Here is a 13,482-nt window from a genome sequence, read left to right on the forward strand (position 1 = left end):
TATATATATATATATATATATATATATATATATATATATACAGTGCCTTGCGAAAGTATTCGGCCCCCTTGAACTTTTCGACCTTTTGCCACATTTCAGGCTTCAAACATAAAGATATAAAACTGTAATTTTTTGTGAAGAATCAACAACAAGTGGGACAAAATCATGAAGTGGAACTAAATTTTTTTGGATATTTCAAACTTTTTTAACAAATAAAAAACTGAAAAATTGGGCGTGCAAAATTATTCAGCCCCCTTAAGTTAATACTTTGTAGCGCCACCTTTTGCTGCGATTACAGCTGTAAGTCGCTTGGGGATGTCTCTATCAGTTTTGCACATCGAAAGACTGAAATTTTTGCCCATTCCTCCTTGCAAAACAGCTCGAGCTCAGTGAGGTTGGATGGAGAGCGTTTGTGAACAGCAGTTTTCAATTCTTTCCACAGATTCTTGATTGGATTCAGGTCTGGACTTTGACTTGGCCATTCTAACACCTGGATATGTACAGGTCCCTCTAAAAAAATTAGCATATTGTGATAAAGTTCATTATTTTCTGTAATGTACTGATAAATATTAGACTTTCATATATTTTAGATTCATTACACACAACTGAAGTAGTGCAAGCCTTTTATTGTTTTAATATTGATGATTTTGGCATACAGCTCATGAAAAACCAAAATTCCTATCTCAAAAAACTTGCATATCATGAAAAGGTTCTCTAAACGAGCTATTAACCTAATCATCTGAATCAACTAATTAACTCTAAACACCTGCAAAAGATTCCTGAGGCTTTTAAAAACTCCCAGCCTGGTTCGTTACTCAAAACCGCAATCATGGGTAAGACTGCCGACCTGAATGCTGTCCAGAAGGCCATCATTGACACCCTCAAGCAAGAGGGTAAGACACAGAATGAAATTTCTGTACGAATAGGCTGTTCCCAGAGTGCTGTATCAAGGCACCTCAGTGGGAAGTCTGTGGGAAGAAAAAGTGTGGCAGAAAACGCTGCACAACGAGAAGAGGTGACCGGACCCTGAGGAAGATTGTGGAGAAGGACCGATTCCAGACCTTGGGGGACCTGCGGAAGCAGTGGACTGAGCCTGGAGTAGAAACATCTAGAGCCACCGTGTACAGGCGTGTGCAGGAAATGGGCTACAGGTGCCGCATTCCCCAGGTCAAGCCACTTTTGAACCAGAAACAGCGGCAGAAGCGCCTGACCTGGGCTACAGAGAAGCAGCACTGGACTGTTGCTCAGTGGTCCAAAGTACTTTTTTCGGATGAAAGCAAATTTTGCATGTCATTCGGAAATCAAGGTGCCAGAGTCTGGAGGAAGACTGGGGAGAGGGAAATGCCAAAATGCCTGAAGTCCAGTGTCAAGTACCCACAGTCGGTGATGGTCTGGGGTGCCATGTCAGCTGCTGGTGTTGGTCCACTGTGTTTTATCAAGGGCAGGGTCAATGCAGCTAGCTATCAGGAGATTTTGGAGCACTTCATGCTTCCATCTGCTGAAAAGCTTTATGGAGATGAAGATTTCATTTTTCAGCACGACCTGGCACCTGCTCACAGTGCCAAAACCACTGGTAAGTGGTTTACTGACCATGGTATTACTGTGCTCAATTGGCCTGCCAACTCTTCTGACCTGAACCCCATAGAGAATCTGTGGGATGTTGTGAAGAGAAAGTTGAGAGACGCAAGACCCAACACTCTGGATGAGCTCAAGGCCGCTATCGAAGCATCCTGGGCCTCCATAACACTTCAGCAGTGCCACAGGCTGATTGCCTCCATGCCACGCCACATTGAAGCAGTCATTTCTGCAAAAGGATTCCCGACCAAGTATTGAGTGCATAACTGAACATAATTATTTGAAGGTTGACTTTTTTTGGATTAAAAACACTTTTTTTTTATTGGTCGGATGAAATATGCTAATTTGTTGAGATAAGAATTTTGTTTTTTTATGAGCTGTATGCCAAAATTATCAATATTAAAACAATAAAAGGCTTGCACTACTTCAGTTGTGTGTAATGAATCTAAAATATATGAAAATCTAATGTTTATCAGTACATTACAGAAAATAATGAACTTTATCACAATATGCTAATTTTTTGAGAGGGACCTGTATATTTGTGAACCATTCCATTGTAGATTTTGCTTTATGTTTTGGATCATTATCTTGTTGGAAGACAAATCTCCGTCCCAGTCTCAGGTCTTATGCAGACTCCATCAGGTGTTCTTCCAGAATGGTCCTGTATTTGGCTCCATCCATCTTCCCATCAATTTTAACCATCTTCCCTGTCCCTGCTGAATAAAAGCAGGCCCAAACCATGATGCTGCCACCACAATGTTTCACAGTGGGTATGGTGTGTTCAGGGTGATGAGCTGTGTTGCAAAACATAACATTTTGCATTGTTGCCAAAAAGATCGATTTTGGTTTCATCTGACCAGAGCACCTTCTTCCACATGTTTGGTGTGTCTCCCAGGTGGCTTGTGGCAAACTTTAAACAACACTTTTTATGGATATCTTTAAGAAATGGCTTTCTTCTTGCCACTCTTCCATAAAGGCCAGATTTGTGCAGTATACGACTGATTGTTGTCCTATGGACAGAGTCTCCCACCTCAGCTGTAGATCTCTGCAGTTCATCCAGAGTGATCATGGGCCTCTTGGCTGCATCTCTGATCAGTCTTCTCCTTGTATGAGCTGAAATTTTAGAGGGACGGCCAGGTCTTCGTAGATTTGCAGTGGTCTGATACTCCTTCCATTTCAATATTATCGCTTGCACAGTGCTCCTTGGGATGTTTAAAGCTTGGGAAATCTTTTTGTATCCAAATCCGACTTTAAGCTTCTCCACAACAGTATCTCGGACCTGCCTGGTGTGTTCCTTGTTCTTCATGATGCTCTCTGCGCTTTAAACGGACCTCTGAGACCATCACAGTGCAGGTGCATTTATACAGAGACTTGATTACACACAGGTGGATTCTATTTATCATCATTAGTCATCTAGGTCAACATTGGATCATTCAGAGATCCTCACTGAACTTCTTGAGAGAGTTTTCTGCACTGAAAGTAAAGCGGCTGAATCATTTTGCACGCCCAATTTTTGAGTTTTTTATTTGTTAACAAAGTTTGAAATATTCAATAAATTTTGTTCCACTTCATGATTGTGTCCCACTTGTTGTTGATTCTTCACAAAAAATTACAGTTTTATATCTTTATGTTTGAAGCCTGAAATGTGGCAAAAGGTTGCAAAGTTCAAGGGGGCCGAATACTTTCGCAAGGCACTGTATATATATATATATATACATATATATATATTTATGTCTGCTGACTTCAGCAAGTACAAAAAAAATAGGAGAGGAGGGATGATGATATTGTATCTAGGGAAACTTTGCAAAATCAACTTTACTTGGTAATGATCTGATTTACAGAATCTTTACAGCTGCATTTCAGGGATTGCTAAAATTCTGTAATAGGAGAGCAAACAAAGAGCTTATTAGAGGATTGACATGGGTCACATTAAGTCTCATTTCAACCGGTCTTAACAATTCCATTGGAAATCCTACTGCCTGAGTGCCTGTAAAATATAATTTTACATAGATTTATTTTAAATATATGGTCTACTGCCCCATATTATTTTTCCTAACTCAAAATGAGACTATTTCTAAATATAACACACAATCAAAAAGGCACTTAAAATGCACAGTACAAAGTGTTGATATTGTTGTGGCAAAAGGAGGAAAGTAGGACTTCCACTAAGTGAAGAAGTAAGAGTCTGAGAGTTGGACTACAAGTGCTTTAATTTATATCCAAACTGAAAAACCAAAAATGGGTATGTTGCACCTTATAAGGTCTGCACTGTGATGGCTGCATTTGTTTTCATTGTTCAAGATTATTTTCACCTAGTAATGTTGTAAATAACACATTTAACTTTTAGTGGCAATGTATATTCCTCCACTGTATTAATGGTGGTAGCCATAGTTGCCACCCAAGAAGGGGTACAAACATTTCTGCTTTTGTTTGTTCATCTCTATTGCGTAGGTGATGCTCATGATAATGGTTCACAGAATGAATAGCATTGATTTTGCTTTCATTTGGGCCCGCAATAAGTGACAAGGACATTGCATTTTTGGCAAGAACAACATGTATTTTCTTTAGTTGCCAAATATGTTCTTAGGACCCATTCACGCAAGTTGCATTTTGACTTTTCCAGAGCAGTTCCAGTGAAAAAACAAGTCAGTTCATCTTGTTTACAATTGGGCTAGCCCATTCCACCCAGATCTGCCATTCATAGGAGTTGTACTACAGCTTCTATAAATTAAATGTGATCTATGAATGGAGGGGTCGTTGCTATCTATTATCCACTCATCCATCATTCATAGATCCTGTTCCATTCATAAAAGCTGTAGTATGGATTCTATAAATGGTGGATCTTGGCAGAAAGTCTGGGCATAGTTGCATTCTCTTGATGAGAGCCTGTGACAGCTTTGTATTATGTATTAAACCCCGTCTCACAAAGAAGGTTGTGATGGCAGGGGTAGGGGAAGCATTGAAGGAGGAAAATTGTATCTTAAGGAGGACACGGCAGTACAAGGGACACATAACTCTGAAGGTAAGTAATGTCACTTGTGTTGATTTTGTTATTTTTTAGCTAAACGTAGGTTTTAACCACTTGCCGACTGCCGTCAGTAGATTTACTGCGGCAGTCAGCCCCTCACAGGCAAAGTGACGTTAATTAACGTCACTAGCCTGTGAGGCTCTCGGGAGCGTCATCCCCCCTCCCCCCCTCCTAGTACAAGTTATCCCCCCCTCCTAGTACAAGTCTTCCCCCAAATCCACCCTCCTAGTACAAGTTCTCTCCAAATCCCGCGAGCGGGAGCGAGCGCGGTCACTCGGCGATCGTCGGGGGAGAGGGAGAAAGGCAGGCAGCTTGTGTAAACAAGCTGCCTGTCAGTTCTCCCTGTGTAGAAACACTGATCATACGGTTCTACTATGTAGAACCGTTGATCAGTGTAACTACAGCTCAACAGACAGCCAATCACAGTTAGAATCACGCCCCTAGGGACACACACAGCCCCTCCCTCTCAAATAAAGTTAACCCCTTCACTGCCAGTGTATTTTTACAGTAACAGTGCATATATATAGCACTGATCACTGTAGAAATGTCACTGGTAACCCCAAAAGTGTCAAAAATGTCAGTCAAGGGTCCGATTTGTCCGCCCCAATGTCGCAGTACCGCAAAAAAAATCGCAGATCACCGCCATTACGCGTTAAAAAATAAACAACAAAAATTACAAAAATCTTTCCCTTTGTTAGTAAACACAATAACTTTTGCGCAAACCAATCAAAATACGCTTTTTGCGATTTTTTTTACCAAACATATGTAGCATAAAACAAATTGGCCGAAAATGTTAAAAAATTTTGATTTTTACTTTTTTTTGGGGGGGAATTTCATATAAAAAAATGTGAAAAATATTGTTATTTTTGCAAAATTGTCGCTCTTTTTTTGTTTATAGCACGTGATCAAAAAATCGCACAGGTGATCAAATACCACCAAAAGAAAGCTCTGTTTGTGGGAAAAAAAAGGACGTCAAATTCGTTTAGGTACAGCGTCGCACGACCGCGCAATTGTCCGTTAAAATCACGCAGTGCCAAATCGCAAAATACCCCCTGGTCTTTTAGCAGCCAAATCCTCCGGGGCTTAAGTGGTTAAACCTTTTGGTGCCAGGTCTGTACATCGTATGTACCTGACAATGGGATGGGGGTTTATTTACACTCCCAGCGACTGCAGCCACCAGGAGTGAGTGTATATCTGACAGGCTGACTGCTGGCTGTTAGATGGAAGCAACCTGGCGGCTACAGAGCTTTCAGACACCCCTGGAACTTTTTGTCCCCTATGTGATAAAAAAAAAAAAAAAATTAGGTAAAAAAAATGTGTTAGAAAATTGTAAAGAAATTAAAGTTCCACCCTAGCACTCAAAATTCCCCCCCCCCAAACATTTTTTTTTAAGGCCCCCCACCCCCAAAAACATGCATGTACAATGCACGCATTGGGGGTGGCTATGCACTAAAGTGCATGTGACATATTTCTTATATTTTAAAAATTCTAGCACAAAAGCTCCTAGGTAACTCTAAGCGAATGACCTGTTAGGGCTTTTAAAGGTATTGAAGTCTATTGCCATTTCAGCAAATTTAAGGTTTGGCATATTGGGTATACATTTTTACTCAGCACAACCTCAACTTTTATATTTTTCCAAGAAATGGGTAATTTAATGTGTTTTAGTTGTTCTAAAATCAACTTATGTGTATTTTTTTCACAGACATTTTGTGTTTCCTAAACCTTTGCACTAATATTGTGTAACAAAAAATTATAACTACCACTATTTTATTCTATAGGGTGTCTGCCTACAGAAAATATATGTTTGGGAGCTTTATGTAATCTTCAGACCTTAAATAATTTTTTAAACGTGTGCAATAAAGGCAAGATCAGTGCAGGCAGGTCAATTTGGTGTAAACCATATCCTACTTAAGACACAAGTTATCATCATGACCTTGAGAATTAATGTAAATATAAATGAAATGTTCAGGTTGATTTAAAAACATGACCCAGTCTTCACTGAGGTTTTACAGTCCTTAAATCTAGTTTTCCTGGTAAACTATTTTTCATTTTATGTTTTATTTTGTTCTAATGCAAAATGACAATGGTTAAAAACAATAACCTTATTCTGCAGGCATGCAATTTTATCAGGAAAAAGAACCTTTCATTTAGGATGGTTAGAAAAGTTGGGGCATCTAATACTAGTGACCGCTTTGTTCACAATTCCTTTGTCTTTTATTTACAGACAATGAATTTGAAAGGCCAGATGATCTATGTTTTTGAATCCAGTGCCATTTTATTCCTGGGGTCTCCATGTGTGGATCGGCTAGAGGATTTTACAGGACAGGGTCTTTACCTTTCAGACATTCCCATCCATAATGCTTTGAGAGATGTTGTACTGATTGGGGAACAAGCCAGAGCACAAGATGGGCTAAAGAAGCGTCTGGGGAAGCTGAAAGCGACACTTGAACTTACACATCAGGCTTTGGAGGAAGAGAAGAAGAAAACTGTTGACCTTTTATGCTCTATCTTTCCTGGTGAAGTTGCCCAGCAGTTGTGGCAAGGGCAGACTGTGCAAGCCAAGAAATTTAGCAATGTGACAATGCTTTTTTCTGACATTGTAGGCTTCACTGCAATATGTTCTCATTGCTCACCCATGCAAGTTATTACCATGCTTAACGAACTCTATACACTTTTTGATTTCCAGTGTGGAGACCTGGATGTGTACAAGGTATGCCTATTTTAACTTCTCTTTTCTGGTGCTAATAAGCAAGCTCTATTGTTTTTTTGCTGCTTCGGGGGCAGATCAGTAGTAGAGGATGTGGATATAATCACTAAATGGGTAACTTCTATAAAAAATAGGATATAGTGCAGAATTCTGGTGTTATATACAGGGATGTGCGGGCCTTAGGCTTAGAGAGATACAGTCTACATAGAAAGTATATTTCTAATCCATTTTAGTTTCTTAATGTGTATATAAACCCTAAATCATTTTTTTTAGTATGTATATAGTTATGCTCTAATGCATACTGTTATCTAAAAAAAATCATTTTTGTGAGTCTGTTGCAAATAGATTCTACCAGTAACAGCACTTCCTGTTGCAGGCTGACAACACTAAGTCACCACCTTGCAATTTGCAGCAACATTGTCACCCATCCATGCAAGCTACTTGATAGGCAGCCCAACAGCCAAATGAGGAAGCATGAGTGGGGCATGATTTCAAAAATACAGAGAAATAGTTTTAGAGTTTCCATACACTTAAATGCTTCATTAAGGAGTTTCGTTATCATATGGAAAATACTAATGAGCTAATTTTGTTTGCGTAGATTTAGACAAGGATAGATGGCCTGATAGAATTTTACTACTATCTGGAACATTGGTGGAAATGTCTCATCACACCGGCAGCATATTCATAACAGGCTGACAACCTTGACTTTTAGAATAAGCTTCTTGCTTTTATCATGTGAACCAACACCCTCCATGAGGATATATAGAGCATTCAAGGTTCAGTTACAGTACCTTGGTTAAAAATCCTAGGTTTCATGTGGTCATAGCTCTACAGGAGTTAAGTGAAGACCTGGCTGAAATATCTGTTTTTGGTAATCAGTTAGAGGTTGGAATTGCATTGCACCCAGGAGCTGACAGATTCAATTTATATAATTATTAAAATGAAACTTTTTTGGGGTGATTTTTAAGTTGACCTCATATAAATATTAATTTTGCAGACATGATTAATGAGGGGAATCCAGTCCAGCTGATGTTTTTACGTGCTCATTTTAGGCAATGCAAGAGTGACCAAAATGGCCTTTTATAAAAGGGGTGTAAATGGGCAATATGTAAATAAAAAAAATCAGTGCAAGCCCACGTTAAACAGAAAAAAAGAATCAAAGTTCTTGTGCACAAGGCTGCAAACAATCAGTGCCAAACACAAAAACACCTGTGAAAACTTAAAGAAAATAATATTGCTGTGCCAAGTCTTTCATTTGAGATAAATAAATAAATATGTTTGGTGTACAAAATGTTATCACAATAACTCTAAATCAGTCCATCAACTGTGATACTAAAGTGATAAATCAATGTCTGAGCTGTGATTATAAAATCAGTGAAAATAGTGACTAAAAGAAAATCAAAAAATCTTCATCCACAAACGTGATCAAAAGTGCTGCATGCTTCACTCCAGGTGCTCCTAGTGACTAGTGACAGATTAGCAGCTCACCTTAGGAACAGACTCCTGAGAGTCAATACACACTCTGGGATAATCACTGCAGTCCGGTTTGCCTTCCCATCACCGCCTCCTGATAGTCCCTCCAGGTTTATATGGCATCGGTGTGGAAAAATAAAAGCAAGATCTAGTGCTCTCTGATTTTAAGGCTATTTATTAAATCATAAATGGTGAAATCGCACTTACATTTCAAAGCACTTCAGCAGTGCGGACTTATCATAGCATCAAACACTGCCTGTGGTCTCCGGGAATTGACGTGCAGGCTCCTCCCCCGTACGCGTTGCGTCAGAGACTTCGTCAGCGGGGCTGACGAAGTCGAAGTCTATGACGCAACGCGAAGGCGAAGTCTATGAAGCAACGCGTACGGGGGAGGAGCCTGCACGTCATCACGTCGATTCCCGGAGACCACAGGCAGTGTTTGATGCTATGATAAGTCCGCACTGCTGAAGTGCTTTGAAATGTAAGTGCGATTTCACCATTTATGATTTAATAAATAGCCGTAAAATCAGAGAGCACTAGATCTTGCTTTTATTTTTCCACACCGATGCCATATAAACCTGGAGGGACTATCAGGAGGCGGTGATGGGAAGGCAAACCAGACTGCATTGATTATCCCAGAGTGTGTAAATGGGCAATGCTAGATATTTCTGTCATTTTGTTAGGTATTTCATACCAATATGAATATAACAAAAAAAAGTTCCTTTAGGAAGGAGTTAAGCCTTTTCTATATGACCACAGCAGGAGGTTATAGAGTACATTGAGTTACATCCCTCAGCTTTCACCTTCCAAATTAAAACTCAGGGATATTTTGAGCAGAGTTCTTCTTTTCTCTACTGGTTTGGTAGGGGGAGTTGCTACATTAGATATTCAAAGAATATACGGTAATAGACTTCTATCAGAGTAACTGACTAACTGAACAGGGACTGAAACTTTTAATGCTTGGTAAACATTTCTTATGACTTACCAAATGAAACAATCAAAGAAGTGTATTCTCCCAGTATACCATGCTACATTTTTATTGTGAATTTCTAAAAGGATAATATATTATTTGGAATCTGGATAATGGCATCTGGAACCTCAGTCTGGAGAAATGCTGGAGCTTTGATCCACAAAAATCACATTCTTTTTTTTGTAAATTCCTTTTTATTGTTTTCTACAGTGAGTACATACAAAAAGAAAACACATTAACAGCCTGAAATGCAGATGGCACAGTTCAAACAAAACAAGAACAAGAAACTAGCACTAGGCCACCAGAATAACTCCAAGGCTAATACAGAACATTTTTAACATAATAATATCACTCAGTAAATGTGTGCGGAAAGTCAAAGTATTTTCTATTTGCCGACTACCTTACCCCATAAATTACATATATGATATAAAAATAACAACACCACATCTTAAACAATGTATATATAGGCATTCTACATAATGTCCTAGTGCACAGTCACAGATCACCTGTCCAAATCACATTGTGCTCAATGTACTTCAAATCAGATTCATCTAATCCGACACTGTAGACATATTGTTTACCCAACCACCCCACACCTTATCAAACTTAGTAGGCACTCCTGCTAGTACATGTGGCCCTGTAAAACAGTAGAGTTTTGTTAATGAGCACTTTCCAGGCAGGAACAGCAGAGGCTGCAGAATTTTTCCATGAGATAATAGGCTTCCTAGCGTAGTAAAGCAGAATTGTGCGGATCACTTATTTGGGGGGCAAGGAGCCTACCAACTGTGTAACTTCCAACCAGAACTGTTGTATGGCTGTGCATTCCCAAAATATGTTGATAACATCTGCCCTGGATGAGGTACACCACCAGCAGCTGGGTGATTGAATGGGAAAGAACAGTTATATTCTATGTAGAATTTTCTTACTGTATGAGATTCAGTTTATTATTTTCTTTATTTAAGAGGTGCATTTGGGTGGGGGATTGTATGGTTTAAAATTCAGACCTGGTGTTGATTCTTTTTTTTTTTTACTTTTTTTTTTTTCATCATAATAAGCAATTAATGACAACTGATGGAGCTGTAGGTTCTTATTCATCTCTAGTTAGCAGAGTTAAGGTTTTAAAGGAGCGACATGTATGTGGTTATGTCTTTTCCAAATACAGTCATATAATGTATAATCTGGTGGATTAGCAGTAGAGATTAAAATGTAACTCCAGATATAACCTGATGTTTTAGTTTTTTGGGGAAAAGTAAGATCTTTTCATTTTATTATTGCTATCTGGCTCAGCCTGGGGAAATTCCTATAGTTTTCTGCCTCACTGATTACTGTCATCAGAATACAAAATGAAAGGAATCTTTATTGATGATAGAAGACTTATGGTTCAGAACAAAATAATGACTGATTAATCACAAAGGGTTCATTCAATACATGAGCTGCATATCTGGTAATCAGATGAAGTGAAGGCAATCTTTAACTATAAAGGGGATAGTGAAATACTTTTGTACAAAATAGTGACTGATTAGTCACAGAGTGTTCCCTCAATCAACAGTACAAGTAGCATACCTGATACATTTTATTATAATTTAATCATCTACATTTCTTGACCTAGCTGAACTGTGAGTTTTGCATTTCATATTTCTGCTCCCCTGATTAAACATTGGGATAAATTCCAGTGAACGAAAGTGCATAATTCCACTGTGGCCTATTTTATATTTGATTTCTCTTTGCAGCCATTACTTTTTTCCTTTTTTTGGGGGAGCGTCCTAACTCTTGAACCTCTGGTGGGATGGGACTGACCACTGAAATGCTCATGGCTTTGCTACAATATGAGCCGGGCTGGGACATAACAAGGCTTTCAGAAAAAAAACTGATGTTGTTGGACAAGTCAACAACTAACCTTATATTTTTAGGGTGCTCCAATGGCAGGATATATTTTCTAGAGTTTGCAGATTTGTTTCCTCTTTACATGATGCTTAATGATGCTGTGTTGCACTAACAACAACACAGTTACATACTCTCAGTAATACTTTTTCATTTACATTTAGGACAAGTTTTCAAATGTTTACCCTCCTCATTTAGGCCTAGTCAGTACTAATACACAGAGATGTAGCAAAATTTTAGGTCCATAGCAGTAAAAAGAATTCGAGAACAAACCTAACTAATCTTGAAAGTGCTCCCTCCCCACTCCTAACGCCTATAGTGATTAACCTGTGTCCTTTAAGGAGGCATCAGAAGTTCAAAGCGTTCAACATCTCAGGTGTGAAAATTGGCAGGTGGCAGCCATCAGCGCCTGGATCTGAGTGAATAGGATTTTTATTTGGGGGGTGTTCCAAGTGTTTTGCCACAATCTATGATTTACCTTCTCTACAGCTTCTCCCTTATCTGTTATACAGAATTGAGATAGAGGGTGTTCTGGTGATTCTCACTGAACTGTACCAGGAGGACTGGGACATACTTGGACTCCTGTCAGACTCTCTGTGGGCCCTCCTGAATCCTCTAGACATTCTGTCCCAAGGGCCAGTCCACCATCCTACTTCTCAGTCACTGACTGTAAGGCTTCATTTACACTTGCTTCAAAACATAGCTTCGGACATGCTTTTTAAAGCTCTCTGAACGCCAGTCAAAGCACCTGTCACTACATAAAATGGTTAGCTTACAGTCCTGTTTACACCTTGTGTTTGCTTTGCTTCAAAAGTGATACCCCATGTCACTTTAGTGGTGCTTCAAAGTGTCTTCAAAGCCTCTATAGAAGTCTTTGACATAGCTCACTGAAGCACCTGAAGTTTTTGAGAGGCTTTTATTCAGCTTTAGCTCTTCTTTGTTTTGTAGAAATTGCAGGTATGAGATATCAAAACACACACAGACACAGGGCATCTGCTGAGCTTCATTAAAGCTTTAAAAAAGAACCCCCAAAGCATCTAAGAAGCACCACCAAAGCATCACAGAAGCATCGCAGAAGCATCATAAATACATAAAAAAGCATATTGAAGTGGTAGGTACTTTAATGGGTGTTGAAGTCGAAGCAAGTGTAAATGAGCCCTTTCAGCATTGTTGTTAAAGCCCAAGTCCTCAGGGACAAAAGGTCTATCAGATTTGGTCATCCATAGTTCTGAAGACTAGGAAGCCTACTTCTCGCAAAGTCTACTATCACACCTGGAAGGCATACTTTGCATGGTGCTGCAAGGCCAAGGAATTGCATCTCAGGAGATTCTCTGTGGGATGTGTGCTTTTTTTTCTCAAGTCTAGTCAAGATCAGCATCAGGCCTTCATCGTTTTTTTAGCATCAGGCATCAATTTCTTCTAGATTTGTAGGGCTTCTACCTGATTTTCTGTTTACACTTCTGTTATGTTTTACCAAGTAAACATGTAGGCCACCTCTGATGCCATTTTCAGGTGTGAGATACTGCAAGCTGCTCTCTGACCTCCTGGTGTGGTGCACTTTCAGAAAGTGCACCAAACCCACAGGATATAATAGAAGTCTATGGCTAAGGGCAGCAAACCGCAGGAAAGCTGCAGGTACACTGCACTGCACCCATGGTGTGGATAAACAACAGCTCATCAGTGTGAAAGTAGCCCCATACTATTATCCCAGTGTATTGCTTTACAATAAACTGAAGATCTCTTCTTTCCTGCTGCTGGCACCACTCTAGAGACCACTAGCCGGGTTAAGAAGTGGAGTGCAATTGGTATCACACCGCATGAGACGGGAGCCAGCACTACAGAAGAGGC

At 39.5% G+C, this 13,482-nt stretch overlaps 1 protein-coding gene across 1 annotated transcript in view; it reads left to right on the forward strand.

The window, feature by feature from the left end:
* The window catches only part of GUCY1A1 (guanylate cyclase 1 soluble subunit alpha 1), an 83,734-nt gene that overhangs the window by 59,405 nt on the left and 10,847 nt on the right, over positions 1–13,482 (forward strand). The window contains exon 5 of the mRNA XM_082255448.1: positions 6,828–7,313. Within this exon, the coding sequence (XP_082111574.1) occupies positions 6,828–7,313 (486 nt within the window). The remainder of the gene's footprint in view (positions 1–6,827; positions 7,314–13,482) is intronic.

Source organism: Pelophylax lessonae (genome assembly GCF_965119305.1).
Source record: "Pelophylax lessonae genome assembly, chromosome: 1".
NCBI lineage: Eukaryota > Metazoa > Chordata > Amphibia > Anura > Ranidae > Pelophylax > Pelophylax lessonae.